This window comes from Xiphophorus maculatus, chromosome 18 (genome assembly GCF_002775205.1).
Source record: "Xiphophorus maculatus strain JP 163 A chromosome 18, X_maculatus-5.0-male, whole genome shotgun sequence".
NCBI lineage: Eukaryota > Metazoa > Chordata > Actinopteri > Cyprinodontiformes > Poeciliidae > Xiphophorus > Xiphophorus maculatus.
This window is the reverse complement of record NC_036460.1, coordinates 3,447,141-3,464,990: the sequence shown is the minus strand read 5'-3', so window position 1 is coordinate 3,464,990 and position 17,850 is coordinate 3,447,141. Positions and strand designations below refer to the sequence as shown.

General features: G+C 40.2%; 1 protein-coding gene across 3 annotated transcripts in view; it reads right to left on the bottom strand.

The window, feature by feature from the left end:
- The window catches only part of eml2 (echinoderm microtubule associated protein like 2), a 35,878-nt gene that overhangs the window by 13,510 nt on the left and 4,518 nt on the right, over positions 1-17,850 (bottom strand). Inside the window, exons 1-4 of one of the 3 annotated variants that reach the window (XM_023351274.1) lie at positions 13,131-13,238; positions 6,972-7,199; positions 5,971-6,088; positions 5,251-5,352 (exon numbers count right to left, since the gene is read on the bottom strand). In XM_023351274.1, the coding sequence (XP_023207042.1) occupies positions 5,251-5,352; positions 5,971-6,088; positions 6,972-7,199; positions 13,131-13,137 (455 nt within the window). In that variant the 5' untranslated portion in view covers positions 13,138-13,238. Of the gene's footprint in view, positions 1-4,411; positions 4,521-5,250; positions 5,353-5,970; positions 6,089-6,971; positions 7,200-13,130; positions 13,239-17,850 lie in introns of those variants that run through there. The other 2 variants (XM_005811392.2, XM_023351275.1) reach the window with 2 other exon arrangements.

Genomic DNA, 17,850 nt, shown 5'->3' with positions numbered 1-17,850 from the left:
AGCTGCTGCCGCTGCGACGCGGCGGACAGGCCGCAGGTCACTCCAGGTGTTTGGAGCATAAAGTCGCAGCGCTGATGGGCGAAACAGAGCTAGCATTTAAAAGCTACAGCTTGCCACCTTTACAAAAGTTAATTCTTAAAAAAAAAAAATTATTAAAATGTTCAAGGAATATAATGGCAGTAATGGCATAACAATAAAGCAAGAACACGTCCTTAAAGATCATTAAACTTTAAATTATAATGAATATTTAATACTGGAACTGGACGACATTTTTAATATCCAAAATAAACAAAACCAACAAATAAATGAATTAAGAAGTCTTTCAGAAAAAGCACCAGGCTGAAAAATTTTATCATCCAGTTTTTGGTAAAAGAGAGAAGAGAGAAAAAACGATAGATCATGCAAATGGAAGTTATTGAGCTCGTTTTAATTTATCATGTGATTGATTTATCACAACAGGCCTCGTAGTAGCGCTGTCAATCATGCTCTTGTATACGCTGTTCAATGTGCTGATGGAGGAGAAACAACTTACCATTGTCATTGGTGGCCATGCTAACTAGCCTGAGCATTCATGAACCAGCTGTAGCGTACACAAGTGTGATTGACAGCGCTAAGACCCTCCTCCTGGCTCTGACTGGTTGCTTCTGGCAGAGCAGTGTATTTTTTGTGTCAATTTTTTCACCGATTATTTGTCTCACAACACAGTGATAGTCTGATACATAAACAATTTTTTTTCCTTATAAAAGTTACATTCCTCAGTTTTAAGTCAGAAAAACTGTTTTGGAACGTTTTCTCTTCTGCTCTCAGACTTCGATCTCTTTTGATAAAGAGAGAAAACACTGAAGGTTTTGTGCTCCAATGTTCCCATTAAACATAAAAGAAGTGACTTTTGATCAAGTACGACACAGAATACAGAGATGCTATTGTTCCCACAAAAAGAGAAGATGACACTCAGCGTGGGCCCAAATGTAACGCAAAACAGCAGGCAGCAAAGCTCTGCACATTTATGTTGGAAATCTGTGTTGCTAAAGGCAAAATTGCAACGATTCAGCCGAACTCTGTGCTCTGCTGCTCCTGAATCAGCCGTCAGTCAGCCGGCCAGAGCTGCTGCGGTTTGAGCATTTCACTGGTTGCTGACCGGCAGGACGACCTGTCAACCAATCAGCCGCAGCTACAGACGAAGTGATGACACACAGACCATCTGGATAAGGGAAGAAGTTTTAACTTCAACCCAAAAACTGAAAGGTGTGGAGACAGAACAACCAAACAGGTTGGGAGGGAGGTAGGAAAGAAAACACCACTAGTAAAGAAGGAACTTTGAAAACATCAGCTGTCATTCTGTAAAGGCTTCACTGACAACAGAAGATGAGCGAATGCAGAATATTTTTGCATTTCCATTTGGGTCTCAACTGCTTCTAAAAACAGGTGAAGCACTTAAAAAAATTAAAACGTAGAAATAAAAGCAAGTCTGTGGGTGTAAGCTAATGTTTTCTGGTGTCTGGAAAACAAGTCGTTTATAAAACCTACAGAATGTAACGTCACAAATCAGCAGGAACTGCCTGTTACCTAGCAACCCCAGCGAATCCCAGTCCGTTACCTAGCAACCCCAGTAGAGCTCCAGCACGGTTGGTCAGCTGGTTTTACCGCTGTACAATGGCTGCTGGAAAAGACAGGGTTTTTTGTTGTTGACTGACCATCCAGAAACCACTTTCTGCATTCTTGTTGGTTGTGCAGGAGGCTCTACTAATGCTTCTCAAAGATGTACGTTTGTATAATTGCACATCTGTCTGCAGCCATTTTCACGTTCGAGTTTAAACGTTGAGTTGGGTTTGTGGCCAGCAGCAGCTTGTTTAGATTTAAAGTGACAGGACGCCCTAAAACATCTAAAATCTGAAAGGAAGGCAGAACTAAACAGACTGAAATATTTTATCCAAGAACAATTTTTTACAAAAAGTGTAATGAGCAGGTTTTGAATAGACCTTTTCTAACCTGTTCAGTGAAGCACAATAGGTCTCCTTTATTGAGTCAAGGAAGATGTAAGCCTGTTTCAATATGAGGGGCAGATTAAAGAGCAGATCAGAGAGCAGATGTCTGATCTGGTTCTGGTCAGGTGGAGACCAGCAGGCCGGGCGTTGGCTCTTTTAACTAACCACATAAAGGCCCGTTTGTTTGCGTGTTGCTCTGGCAGGGAGACGAGGCGTGGCGCGGCTGCAGCCAATCAAAGGCCACGGCTGACTCCGTAATTAGAGCAGAGCTGGCTGGGATGCTGGCAGAAAAACACTGTAAATACTGGCACATCAAAAACCTCTTCATTGTGAGACGTGAGCGAGTCTCCTGGGTTCCAGGGGGAGATGAACAAACAGAACCTTCATTAACATGCAGAACGTTTTCCGCCTGGATGGCTGCGCTCGGAAAACACACAGAGGGGACGGACGGGCTGCACGGATGCACCAGGGGAACGCAGTAATCATCCTGCGTACGTTTCTCCAGAGCTACAAGTTTCTGATAAACAAACGTCAAGCAGGAACAAAATGTCTGCTGGTTTAAAGTTCAACAGAGGAGCCAACAATAAGGGCAGCAATCAACCTAAAAACCAAAAAAACCCCAAAAAACAGCAGATCTGTGGTGGATGTTAAACTAAAAAACAAAAATAAAACCTGCTGGTAAAATCTTAAAGGTTTCTTTACACCACTGGGAGGTATGGAAGGCAGTTTTATCATTTATTACAGATGGGATCGTTGACAAAGATCAGCTGAGATCAGATTGAAAACATGAGATCAGGAGGAAACTGTTCAGGATGTGAGAAATTTTCTTTTAACCAACAAGAACTGACTCAAAAATGTCTAATACTGCAGAAAACTCTATTAATTGTAATTTTGTTGCATATTTTTTCAAGAAAATAAATGATTAGTTACGACAGAAACACATCGGAAAATGCCTTCATAGAGACCCAAATTCAACCCCTTAAAATCCCAACATGCCTTCATAAAACATGCTGTTGGAAGTGTGGTTTGATTATATATTCAAACGGCTTGCCGTACCACCGCCCATATTCCTGCTGTAAACATGTCAGTTATTTCAGTTTTCAGCCCTGAAGCAGCAAAACCAGTTCAGAAAGTTTTATTTCAACAAGTCTGCCAAAATTTAGAATCCAAAACAAAAACCTCAAACCTCTTAGATGAGCAGGTCAAAGTTCATGTGCTCTGCTTAAACTAAGAACAACCGATCCCTGCTGGTTACCATCCACAAATAAAACCTGAACCCAAAAACAGTCAGAATAGTTTATGACATCTTTTCTAACTTTTTCATTTCAGCTTTCATGTTTTCTGAGCCTTTTGACTTTGCATTAAAAGATATTTCCAGTTATCTTCTAGTTCATCTGATTGGCTTTTCTTAAAGGGATTACTCCAACTAAAAGGAATCAGAAAACAAAGCTGTGAGATACTGGCAGTGCAGTCAAAGCTGCAGGGAGGAAATGGACGTTTCTACCCCACTAATGGTTTGTGGCGTCCTCTAAATGCAGGATGATGGGAGCGGTCATCCATCGCCTGATCCATTATGACTTAAGTGGTGCAAACTGTTGACTTTATAAACACACTTTCTGCACAGTTTCACTCAGAAACATCAAATTGTACAAAATCGGAATAAATCCTGCAGGATTTATCACGCCTGAAAACAGCTGAATAAGATTACTTGCTCACAAAATGATTCCAGTGATTCAAAATAAGTTTTATTTAGTACTAAATGAAGCAAAATGTGTGGCGAAATCATTTGAATCGGGTTTTTGTTTCGAACAGAGACATCTAAAACAGTGCGGTCGGAGAAACTCAACCCAGTTCCTGGTGGTGCAGCCGAGTTTGCTGCATGTTAAGCAGGAAATGTAATCAATTTCAGCACAAGCAGCGTTCATAACCGCAATTATAACTCTGCCGCAAAGACAAGACAAACCGACTCTCCAGCTCATTTTAAAAGCCCAGCAGGTGATCCCCAGGTAAACCCGAACATAAACAAAGGAGGAGCTGCGGCTGGTTACCGTAGCGACCAGCTCAGATCTGCCGAGGGATCCACCTTTCCTTCCTTATCTGTTTGTTTTTTTACGTCAGGAGACAACTGTTTGCTGTAACTAATGAAACAGAAGTTTTTATGTGAAGAGAAAACATTAAGGAAACACCAAACTGTCTTATTGACTTATTTTATCTCCAGTCGGTTTGTGCTGCTGCTGCTGCCCCTCCCCACCGCGCTGCACACACACAGACTTAACCACATCCAGCTGTTCGCGTGACAACACAAACCTCCTCAGGCTTAGAAATCCATAACACATTCAAATGTTAGTGAAAACCCGTCTGAAGTGGAACAGAACCAGCAGTAAGTGGTTCCAGCGGGTCTCCGAAGTGCCGCTGTTGGTGTTTACCTGGTGGATCGCTTCATGTCTGCAGTTTTCCCGTTAGAGCAGCTTCCAGCTTCCCGCAGAGCCGTTTGTGTCCCGTTCAGCAGCCGCACAGACACACACTTCCTCCTTCTCTCTGCAAACTTTTAGCTCAGCCTGGAGGCCAATCGCAGCCAATCAGAGGGCAGCTTCTAGCCCAAAGCCACGCCCCCACATTTTACAGAGTAACCACACCTCTATACCAGGAAGGAAATCGGACCCATCAGCAGAAACACAGGCGAGCAGCAGAATGGGACCAAATGGTCACATTTACCTGAGAGGAACTCATCACTATGTTTACTTTAACCTGAGTAAAACTGTTTTGAAGTAACGCTACATTAAATCTGTACAAAGAACAACAGCATTTTACCCGTCAGACACACATTTATACTTTTCATATGCTGAGAACTTCATTGATTTTAATGTAAAATAAAGTTTTAAGCTTTATGCTCATTTTTTCAATATGGAATTAAAATTGTGTCATAATTTATTGTGGAAACAATAATTATATTTAAAAAAACTAGTTCAAGTTAATCAACTGCAGTTTATTTAATTAAAATGTTTGGATTACCACTTTCCACAGACTTCCAGTTCATTCAGCCGTTATCCAGAATAATTTAGCTTTTATAAACAACAAATCATATTGAGCATATACATTTCTAGGAAGCTTGTTCATTTCCGTTTGCTCTTTTTAAATAAATAAACTGAAAATGTAATTTTCAGTTTATTTGTGTGTGTGTGTGTGTGTGTGTGTGTGTGTGTTGTCTAGTTGGCGGCTCAGAAACAGTTTTCACCCTCCTGCCCCACCCAGCAGCAGAAGTTACCTTTTCCCACCAGAGGAGCTGCTGGACGACGTGGTCCGACTCCGACTCTCTGCTGCCATCTCTCTGCGGACCAGGGTAAGTCTTTCTGTGGACATGCTCTTCCTGCAGACGGGAAAAAACAAAAAAACAACAGATCTGAAGGTCCAGAGCTTTAGGGCTTTAAACTGTGATTTAAGGGAAATTTAATGAAACTGGGAAGAACTCATATTTATCCTAAAAACTTCATGTTTTGGATTATGCGACAAAAAATAATCATTAGATGATTAGAAAATTTTACTTGAGTTGAATCAAAGTGATGATTTGAGCTAGATTAATACCATTTTAAAATCAATTCCACATTCAATCTGAAAATTGAAGTGTTTCAGTAAAAACACAGATATACATTTTTATTCTTTAAATTCAGAATTAAAAGAAATCACATTCAAATGTGGTGTTAATATGGAAAAGAAAGCAAGAGAGAGAGAGAAAGAAGAAAAAGAGAAACAATTTAAGAAAGATACAAAGCAGGAACAAAGACAAAAACAAAGTAACAAAAAAGAAAAAGAGAAATGGAATGAAAGGAAGAAAGGTAGAAAAAAAGTTTTTTTTCTTGGAAAGAAGTGTATACACAGTTTTTTTTCTTTTCCATATGATGTATTTTAATTTTTCTGGATAATTCAAAATCTTAAGAACGCACACGGAGCCTTTTGGCCTAGCCAAAGTTTCCCATCCTCATCCTACCTCTTGATGGACTGCAGCACCTCTTTCTTTGGCGACGACGGCGAGGACAGGAGGCGTTTCTGTTGAACGTAGCCGTTACTCAGAGGCCTGGAGGGAAGAGCCTGCAGCAGCTGGCGCACTGGAAGGCGACACATTGGTGACACTGAGCATCATTAACCGGCTCAAAAAAATAACAATTTCAGCTTCAGCAGTGATGGATTATTTAGAAATTATGCAGAAAACAGAAATGCATGAAAGAAACAAGGCAGCATCTTTAGTCTGATTTCAGTTGTCCTGGAGGGGGGCACAATGCCGAGCGCCTGGTGGCTGGGCTTTTACCCATGGAGCCCGGCTGGGCTCAGCCTGAAGAGGAAACATGGGTCCCCCCTAACATGGGCCTACAACCCGTGAGAGGGGCCAAAAGGGTCGGGTGCAGTGTGTGATGGGTGGCGGCTGAGGGAGAGGCCCCTGGCGGTCCGACCCTCGGTTGCAGAAGCTGGATCTTGGGACGTGGAATGTCACCTCTCTTTCTCCTTAGGGTGGCTGGGCTGAGAAGGGTGAGATAGGGTGAGAAGCTCAGTCATCCAGGAGGGACTCAGAGTAGAGCCACTGCTCCTTCACGTCGAGAGGAGCCAGTTGAGGGGCATCTGGTCAGGATGCCTCCTGGACGCCTCCCTGGTGAGGTGCTCTGGGCACGTCCCACTGGACGGACGCCCCGGGGAAGACCCAGGACACGCTGGAGGGACTATGTCTCTCGGCTGGCCTGGGAACGCCTGGGGATTCCCCTGGAGGAGCTGGAACAAGTGGCCGGGGAGGGAAGTCTGGGCCTCCCTTCTGAAGCTGCTACCCCTGCGACCCAACCCCGAATAAACGGAAGAAGATGGATGGATGGATGGATGGATGGATGGATGGATGGATGGATGGATAGTTCAGTTGAACGCTCGTTGCTACTTTGATGCCTTTTCTTATTACACATTTTCAGAAATTAAATAATAGGTTTGTAAAAAAAGCAAAGTCTTTACCCTTGGTAGGCGGTGTGGAAGCGGCAGCAGCAAGCGGCCTCCTGCCAGCATGAGCGCCCCCTGCATGCGGCCCCTTGCTCTGCTCCTCGCAGTAACCGAGGCGACGCAGAGCGTCGGCCAGAGCCGCCTTCAGCAGCTGGATCTCGTCCTCCTGCAGCTGCAGCCTCTGCTCCAGGTGGGACACTCTGTCCTCCATGTCCATGTTGCTGCTGGCCGACACCGTGTCGTCTGGAGAGAAGGTCAGACTCAAAAATAAATCATGCTTTCAGCAAAACTGTGGCAAAAATGAGGAGGAGGAAGTGTAGAAGTGAACATATAATGGTGGCTTCACACTGGACAACAATAAAGACGAACATAAAAGCAAAAACAAACGCTTTAAATTAAATAAAATCATCCTTTTGGCTGAAGGAGTTTCCACAGATGAACCAGTTTCAATTATTTAGGGAGAGTGAGTCTGATCCAGACATAAAGAAGGAAAGACAATCAAAGTAAACCAACACCAGTTTAAACTGACAGGCTGGAGGAGGAAGGATGGGAAAACGATCCGAGTCGCAGCTGCAGAAACAAAACAATGCTTTGTTTCCTTCCTGAATTAAACATTTAAGTGAACTAGTTTAATGTGAGAAAATGTTGTTAAGGCAGAGTGTGAACCAGTTTTAACCTGATCCAGGATTCGTTCAACATGTTGGCCTAAATATGTTGTAATTTTCCTATTGACTAAAAAATGTTGTTTGTGATGCACCAAAACTCATAATTACTTCAAAAATTTACATCTTTTGTTATAATTTTCACCCATGGAGGTCGCCATTTTTTCACCGATGGGTTGATGACGCAGTACAGTTGAATTCTGTACTGGAATCCACAGAGTAAATACAGGAAGGCTAATTTTACCTGAGTTGTTTATCATATTACGTTTGACTGGTGTAATTTTAAATAATGCCACACTGTGTCGCTGAGGCTGCAATTATAGAAGAAAAGGAGAAAAAAATGAAGAATCTGGATCGCTACTCACACAACAGCACAGTGGGAGAGAGCCGGAGCTAAACACAACTTCCAAAGGACCTATTTGTGCTCTCAACATTTCTCTCCAGAAGACTGACTCATTCGTATGAGCAAAACGTATGAAGGTTCTAACAGGTGATCGTTACCTTAACGAGGTAAAATTAAGTCAAATGATGGCCCAGTTTCATTTCTCTGGACGATGAAACCAGATTTTTGTGTTTATGTAAAATCTCAAAGGTTCATGACACGCTTTATTCTGACAAGTTTCCAGATACTTCAGAGGAAAAGAAAGCCTTCAGCTTTAGTTTCATCCACAGGTTGAACTTAAAAATAAAATGATAATGACATTTTTAATTGCATTTAATTTTAATATTCAACAAGCTGAGAAGAAAATCCACATAAAGTTTAGAATTGTATTTGAAATGTAATCAATTACAAATTTATTGATGTAACTTGACTTAATGATTGATTCTATATTGCATTGTGATTCTGTGTTTGTTATGATGTAAGGACTTTGAAATGCCTTGCTGCTGAAATGTGCTATACAGATAAAATTTGATTGATTGATTGATTGATAAAGCAGATGGATAGATGTAAATGTGTCTCTTCAGCGAAAAATACCACTGATTCTAGCCTCAGTAACTAACAACTTTCTCCTTATCTGATTAATCACCTGAATTGATCACCAGCTTGTGCGTAATCAAATGTCTCAAGGTTGTAATGACCCGGAGGGCAAATCTGCGCTCCACTACCACACTGGAAACTGGAATTACAAGCACCACCTCAGCCAAAGTTTTGAAATCGGGGAACATTTCTCGAGATGAAGAGATCAGCATGGAGTTTGAATGTTCTCCTTGTGCATGCAGGTGTTATTTCCAGGTACTTTAGCTTCATTTCACAGTCCAAATCCATAACTGTAGGGGTAGCTGGTCCTCTCTAAACTGCTGCAAGGACCAGCAGATAGACGACAGACGTCCATCCATGCCGAATACATCGACCAGACTAATAGATTTTTCTAAAATCTCACTGAAAAAGCGAGGCTGTGCTTCTATTCCAATAACCTAACCATCTTTCACCTTGCCGCTCTTATTTTAAACCCATTCCAACACAATCATCTGCCATCATCTGAAGCACGGCAGGCAGCGCTGAAAGCTGGTCAGATTACCAAAGGCAAACTGCCTTCTGGAGATTATTCATCTGACCCACATCGCCGGATTACAGTCTGCTGCGAACCAAAAAACATTTTACTTTACATATAAGACAATTCTGGCAAAACACGAAAGTACTTATACTGCAAAAAAAAAAAAAAAGGTTTTTGGGTTATTATTTTTGAAAATAACTTTCTGTTGAAGCCTTATTTGAAAAAAAAAGAATCTTGTGCAAAATCAGTTTTCTTTTCTGTTAAACAAATTAAAATAATAAAAAGAAATGCATTTCATAATCTGCAACACTTTATAGTTCATTTTGTGCCTGAAACAATTAATCAGATCAGTTGATTATTGAAATAATCAACTAATTTACATACTCAAAAAGAGAGGATTAGTTGAAAGAGCAACATATTCACAGCGGTAATAAAGCCACAACTGTAGAAGAAATCTATATGTACATTTCTAATTTAAAGAAAAATACCTTGTCTGTAAATATGTTCCACCAAGAAAAGGCATTTGGTAAGGCTGTTGAAATGGTCTAGTCAAAGTCCAGAACTGAACCTGATGGAAAAGTTGCAGGAATGTTGTTTCAGTGGACTACATACTTTAAAGTAAATAATAATAAAAAAAACTTCCTATTCAACTGGGTTAGCTGCACAATTAACAAAACAAAGACAAAATAAAGACGGTGTGTAGATTTATATAAAACCACAAAGTGGAGTTAATTATTTTCGCCACTGCATTACCTCAGAGCAACGTATGCAGAGCTGTAACTTCTACAGCAACACATTTCACTGTCAAATGAGGCAGGAAAAGGCTGCAGGGAAATCAAACGTCTGATTTACATGCAATTATCAGCCTCAGGGGAGATTTGCATGGCAGAAGTGACCAGAATAACGCTGCATTATCTTTACTTCTCATCACACTTTCATTTTGTTTTTAATAGGAGGATAAGGGTTTACACATCTACCAGTTGAAGGAAAAATACCTATTTTATTTTCTGAGTGACCCATTTGTCACTTATTTCACAAATTACATCAAAAAACACCACAACTTAAGTTGAATATCCAATTAAATCCGTCTGTTTCCAAACCGTTTCTGGTGGGGCTAGTAAACAGAATAATGCTGAATTATATTAAGTTCTCATCAAGCGTTCACTTCGTTTCTAACAGGAGGCATTGGATAAGGTTTTAAATAGCTACGGGTTTAAAGAGAAACGTCCTTTATTAATTTTCAGTGGCTTATTTGTCATTTATCTCACAAATTACATCCAGAAACACCTCAAAAAAATGATGTGGAAAATCTGACTAATCACGTCTCTTTCCTAACAGTTTCTGGTGAAGTTAGAAACAAGAAAACCGCCATTTTATGAAAATGAAATGAAACTGACGAGGAAGTGGACAGAATGTTGGTGGGAGGAGATCATGAGAGAGAATTATAAAGAGAAACGTCATGTTTATCTAGGCTGCAGTAAAAATTAGACACAAGGCGGCACACAACAAACAAGGTGAGATAAGGATTGCTTTAGTATCACAGGGCGCCAAGAACCAACTGATTTCAGCTGAAATGTAGCCTTCACCAAACACAATGTAAAAACAAATCATCATAAAAGTCATCAATTCAGGGTGAAAATACTGTGAAACATTTTAAACTACACAAGCATTACCTTTAACATACAGCAGTAAAAACTGAGTAAAATGTGTTTTAGGGCAGCAAGAGGGAAAAGATCCCAGATTTAAACTCAGCCTGATGCAGTTTAAGCACATTTCAGATTTAATCAACTGGATGCGTGAAAATGTCTCGATGTCATGATGCAGTCAATAAAAACCTGTTAGTAACGAACTGCACACTTTAAAAACAGAAGGAATTCAGTGGCACCAATAAAGTAGAAAAATATGCCCAGGATATTATTTTTGAAGTTTCTGGCTGGATGTGAAATATTAATTTCCCCCTAAATCTAAAAAGTGGTTGTGAAAGGAACGATTTCCATCATGCAATTATGATAACTGGCTATTAATGTTTTACATTGTGAAGGGATCAAAGCCCTTTCTTCATGGAAGAATTGTTATTTAGTCTGTTGTAGCTCATATCTTATTATTTCAAGTCTGGACTTTGAGTGTACCACTCCAGAACTATCATTTTTGTTTTTGTGAGTCGTCAGCTGGATTCACTAATTTGCTTTGCATCATTATTGTGTTGCTGCTCAAGTGTGCTGGAGCTTAAAAGGGAAGTATTTTGTATTTTCCAGGCACATGGTGCCATTTTATAGCACAACCAAGTAACTATGATGCCTTCTGTTGTTACTAAAATGCTGTAGATATAAAAAACTAACTTAAAGGAAATTTTAATTTGTAATTTGAGGTCTTAAAATTGGGTCTCTGTCTCTTTAAGAAGCTCCTGCTCTTTTCAACGCGTCGTCACAACAGTACTCCTCATTATGCCGTTTACTGCCGTTTTTAGGAGCATTGGATGAGAAGTAGGTTGCATATAGTGCGACCAGGTGTTTGTTAATTGCTGCTGCCGCTAGTCTAGAGGAGCTGAGTGGAAGACGGCGCTTGGTAAGAGCAAACGTTTAGGCATCCGGAATGGTTGCCAGAGGAGATTCAATTGGATTGCTCAAACATGCATAAAACAATCAAAACAAAACCAAGTATGTTTTTGATAACAGAAAACATTAAAACATGACGTAAAGTTTAATAAAGTCAATTTTACATAATAAGGTCCAAGTGTTGTAAGTGGAATTTGCAATTATTTACTTAAACCAGCTGATATTTCTTGCTGAAAAGTCCCTTGTAAATTAGTTTTGTCTTATTTCAGGTGAACTAAAGTATTTGCTCTAGAAAGTAGATAAAAATAAAGATTTTGTGTTTTCACAGTGTAATTTTACAACACACCTAACAGGATCTGTCCACAGAATATTTTCCCAAATGTCTTGGGGACAAGATGGGTTTGTGTATTTTTGTGGCTGGGAAGTTGTTTTCATCCTGGAACTGGACACAATTTGCAGCAGCATGACCTTAATCTTGCATTTGTGCTCAAAAATCCACCAGTGTGGCTGAGCAAAATCAATTCTGCAAGGAAAAGTGGGCAAGAATCAATCATTGAGAGTTAATCCCAAAGGTTACACACCCAGTTATAAGGTTTAGGTGGGGAATTATATGTTTTTTTTTCTTTTACATGGGGACTGGTTGGTTCAGGCAGATGTTTTATTTCTTTTGTAAATTAAATAGCTTTTTATTAGCTCAGATTATCTTTGGTATTAAGTTGTTCAAACTGACAGTTTCCTGTGTGCAAACTTGTGTTTCTGAGGTAATATCTGCTCTAATATCTGGTTGGTTCAGACAGATGCTTTATTCCTTTTGTAAATTAAATAGCATTTTGTGTTAGCTCAGATTTCCTGATTGAAGTCTGTTCAAAATCTTTCAGTTTTCTATGTGTAAACTCGTGTTTATGAGGTAATGTCTCATTTCCTACAGGTTCAGAAGAAAACAGGATGAAAGCAGCAGGGCTCACCTTCATATCCACCATCTGTTTGGAGGAACTACAACAGCGATACTATTCATCTTTGTCCTTCAATTACCATAAAACACAGAGTCACAGTGGGTGTAATTCAGTGGTATTGCATTACTGTCCCTGCTAACCAGAGGTCACATCGACTTCATATTCAGCAGCCAACAGAACTCACATGCACCAACTTCCCTTTCTGTAGGATTTCCATTTAAACAACACGGCAGCGGTATTTAAGAGTCAGCTGACGTGAAGCTGATTCAGACACATGGCTGGTTTCAGGAAGCAGGGAACGAGGGGAGCTGGGAGACAAAACAAAGGGATGAATGGAGAGAGAGAGAGAGAGAGAGCGAGATGGGGGGGGGGAGACAGGCGGAACGATACGGCTGATGAAGCGCTGAGTGATGGAGGCCGGTGAAGGCCGGGGGGTAATCAGAAAATTGAAGGTGGTGAAATATTCATGCTGTGAATTGAGGATGAGGATGAAGGTGGAGCTGCCTACCTGCCATCCGGCCTACGGCGATTTTCTGGTCACTCCTCCTGCCAGTCAGTCAGTCCAGAGAGCGAACAGACGCTCAGTCAGCCTGGTCACTTTCCCCAACTACAAGCTCATGGACTCCCTCCCATCTCCACACACACACACACACACCCACACCCCCACTCCTCTCTAGCTGAACCACTCCCTCCTCCATCTCCACTTCCTCCTCAGTCCCTTGGACCACTCCCTCTTCCTCCTGCCACTCCCTCCCCCCAGATTTCCCTCTTCATCCTCTTTACATCCCTCCTCTTCCTCGTGTCTCATTAACTAAAGGCAGGGAGAGCGGAGAGTGGCGGGGCGGAGCCTGGCTCACGGCCACGTTCACACACACTGCATCAGCATCCGTACAGCCAGGCACCGCCAGGAAGAGATGCTGCAGAGTCACACTGCATGATTAATGACACCCTCACAGAAAAGGTTAGGCACCACACCGACACATGCAGCCTTTTCCTGGTGGAAATATAATAACAAGACGCCATGTTACACCAACTGGCTAAAGAGATCCCGTTTGTCTTCAGTTTGGGTCGACAGGAAGTGGATTTCTGCAGCTTACATCGCAAAAAAGTGATAAAATTCAAAGCATAAAGGAGATTTTCCCTGTTTAGTCTGGTAAGCTCCAGACTTAGCATGCCGCAATAATCAATTAATTGCATGATCAAGGTTATTATTGTGAACTAAAACTAACAAAATAACAAAAACTGAAAATAAGAAAACATTTCTGTTAACTGAAAAAAAAAAAAAAAACTAGAATTACGTGTTTATAAGACTAAAAAAATGAAATTATTAATATAATATCCTTTGATTTTTTGATTATGAATCTATTTATTAGCCTTTCGAGTTGAACTTAAGCTCGTCTGCAAAACAGCAACAGAAAAAGTTGGGAGAAAACACCAGAGTCTGTTGATCGTTCAACAATAATTTAATACATTTTTGGAAAATGTTAACGTCTGTTGATTATTCCTTATCCAATCCATGTATACATAATCACAACACAATACTCTGACTTTTTAAATCTGACATATGAAAAACAAACTACTAATACAACTAATAAGAACTAAACTATAATTAAATTACATTTAACTAATAAATGAATACTAACAAACACACTACAAACGAATTAAAGCTAAATTAATTGCTTTAATTAGAAATAAAACGGCACTATAATTAAAAACCCAAAACTATTATAACCCTTGGTATGATAAGTTAAAATGAGGTAAATAATTTCCATCTTGATGATTGACATGTTTTAGAAGGGTACAGAGACGTCATAATCCATCTTATTTATGGTATTGGTTGTTTTAGGTTTTTATTTTTGCTGTTTTTTATTGTTAGGTTTAACTTTAGATATTTCAAATTCCAGCATTAAGTGTTTATTAGTCTTTGAGAAGGTAAAGTTGCATTATTCTGCTTTTATCATAAAATTAACGGAAAATGGTCTCAAAACTAAAATATTATCGTTTATCACAATAAATAACTGTAATAAATAATTACTGGGACAATTTATTGTCCAGCAAACTTTGTAATTGTGACAGGCTTTATCAAGAGACAAATTTAACTTTCATTGCAGGCAAGGAAGCTGATGCTTTTTAAAGAAAACCGAAAAACGTGTTTAAAAAACACATCTATTATGATAGTGAGACATTTTGTCTCTCTGTGATTCACAAAACCATATAATCACACAGAAGTGTTGTAAACAGAGATCTTATAAGCACTCAATTTAATAAGTCCTAATTTATTCACACCGATGGATAAAAATTTGACCGCCGTGCCTGATGCCTAAACTGACGGCAGACTCTCTCACTCCCTGAAGAAAGCACAAAAGATGTGTCATTTCGTCTCTTGTTTTTATCACCTCACACCACAGTCTGCACGTCAGCGCTGTCCACTGGCAAACAGGGCTGTGACGGACGGCTCCAGCAGCTGTAACACTCTACGCACTGCTTCAGTCATCAGTCACATCGATCTGAAGGAACAGTCTGTTCTCTGCTGGCTGCAGCTTTCCCTTTAAACTGGAAATGTGCTTCAGGTGCCGTTATGCTCTGCAGTAATGTGTGTGTGTGTGTGTGTTTTCGTGGAGACACATCTGCTCCCTCTTGTTCTTTTATATTTAAACATCCAGCCTTTTTCCAAGAGAAATCGAGTATTTTTTGGTAGAAAAAAAAACAAAAAAACATTACCCATTAATAACATTTCAGCTAATTAAAGTCCGGATGGGAGTTCCAACAAGACATAAATTTTACGCCTACTAATGTGAACTCAGAGACAGGAACCATCAAATCCACCAACAGACAGTGAAACTGTTAAAACCCAAATTCACTGAGTTGCATCAATTCGGGGTGGAGTTAAAAGTGTGTTAAAAAGCAGCCTGGTCGTCTAATGTGGGGAGCTAATCTGAGAATGGTTCCTATAATGCCATAAAATTCTTTAATATGTAATCCAGAGGAGTGCAATAAAACTATAAACATTATTAACAGGTGAAGGGGAACAGTGTTGGCCTTCTGGTGTAATCAGGAGTGAGAGGAGAAAAGCTGATCTGTGTGGGAGGTCTCTGGTTACAGAGGACAGATGGTTGGTAAAGATAGAGCAAAGCAGACATGAGGCTTTACCACCGCTACGCATTTTCATGCTGTTCCACATCTTGCATCTTTAATGCAACTCCTTCAACATTTAACTATTTCAAATTTAACAGCTCACATGTAAAGGTAAAAAATTTTACATTTCCAGAAAGGAAAAGGTGATACATTCTGACAAACAGGAGGGGACCAAGAACAGAGCCTTGAGGGACACCAGAAGATACAGAAAACGAGCATATGAGATCCAAAGGGTCACTTGGGCCTCACTACCTCTTTACCTCATGCCGAGTGGCACTGAGGGTTTTTTTTGTGTGGTTTCGGGAACTGACGCTCTGACGGGACACCACCCTGCTTCGCTGCTGTCTGACCATAAAAATTAGCCATGATCCTCCTTAGCATCATGTGACGCTAAGAGCCAGAAAGACATCCGTAGCATGGTATACCCCATTACAAGCCTGGCGGGCCACCAGGCTTTACTTGGCCCCCCACCAGGATAAGTGTTTTATTTTAAATAGATTTTTTATTTTATTTTTTTACAAAGCACAGTGACAGTAAAGACGGATTAGGCTAGGTGTATAGTTGAAGCACTGAACTGGGCGTGAGTTCTGTCTCTGTTGGAGACCTGGTGACCTGTCCAGGGGAGTCCCAACTCTTGAATTCTCCCATTAGCTGCATTTCCTTTACTAATGTGCATTAAACGTTGTCAGTGTTTTGGTCATGTAAAAAAAGAAAAAAAATCACAATTATGGTGTTTCCATTAAAATCAGATGTGAATAAGTTTGTCCAGATGATAAGTCATTAATAAAAGTTCTGCTACCATTATCCTCCAACTACTTCCTGTTGTCTTCTTCGTGGTTTGCACCAGTGGCAAACCAACAGTGGCGAAAAAAGGAGTGTGCACTGCAGTTTTTGAATGGAAACACCAAAAAAAGAAAACCACCTCATTCCATCAACATTTTTTAGTGACGACTCTTTTTTTTTAAAAAAGAAAAGAAATTGGCTTATTTCCATTAAGCAGATTTACTTTCAGATTGTCATATTGCGATTACCAACCATGCAAAAGGATTAGGATCTGTAGTCGTCCTTGTTGTGGAATAAATCAGCTGAGGTTTTTGATGCTACTAGATGCAATACTCCTTTAATCAGTTTCAGTTGGATAAAATCAAATATACAACTGAGAAGCTTAAGTTGGGCAGATGACCTTCCCCAGCAGGACCAGCTGTCACTTAACAACTGCCAGTAAATATCATTTTTCCTCTACGTTCTCCATCCCTTCCTCACTTTCAGCTAAACAGTATTTATGTTGGGTTTTTTAATTAGATGATGTATAACCAGGAGCTTCAGCTGAATTTAAAAGTTCAACATTGACCAATCAGATTGTGCTGGAACATCACAGCTCCGGTCAGACTTTCACCACCCCTCGCTGTCCTTCCACCTGCCGCTCAGCGGGGCAGTCTGTGGGCTTTAATGAGCAGCAATGCATTAATCTACACACACACTCACCGGCACACACTCTGGTTTAAAAGTTCAAAGATTCAGATTGTATTCTGCTCTAGTTTCATGTGGTTCAGGATGATTCATTTATAAAATCAATTCTGCTTTCACAGAAAAGAGAAAAAGACACATCTATAGATCTGTTGCAAACACAGAACCCTGCAAAATTATACAGACAGCTTGAGATTTTTCATATTTTTTCATGTTGCAACCAAAAACTTCAATGTATTGTGGGGAACTTTAATAGGATACACCAACACAAAGTGGTGCTGGATTGTGAAGTGGAAAAAAATTAGACATTCAAAAGGGAAATTTAAAATTTGTATCCCCTTTCAGTTTACTTCTTCAGTTATTATCAAAATCCTATATATAGCAAAAGAAATCTGACTTTTAATTTAACGCCTTGAAATTGGGCCTTTGTCTCTTTAAAAACTCCTGCTCTTTCTGAAACTCTGCCTTCAGGTGGTCATCCCATCATCGCTCCTCTACTAACCCTTTCACAACGTTTTACCAGCGTTGTACTGAGAAGTAGCTCCTATAAAGAGCTCAGCTGATGCGCAGTTCCACCAGGTGTCTGCTAGTTGCTTCTGGCTAGTCTGAAGGAGCTGCTGAAGAAG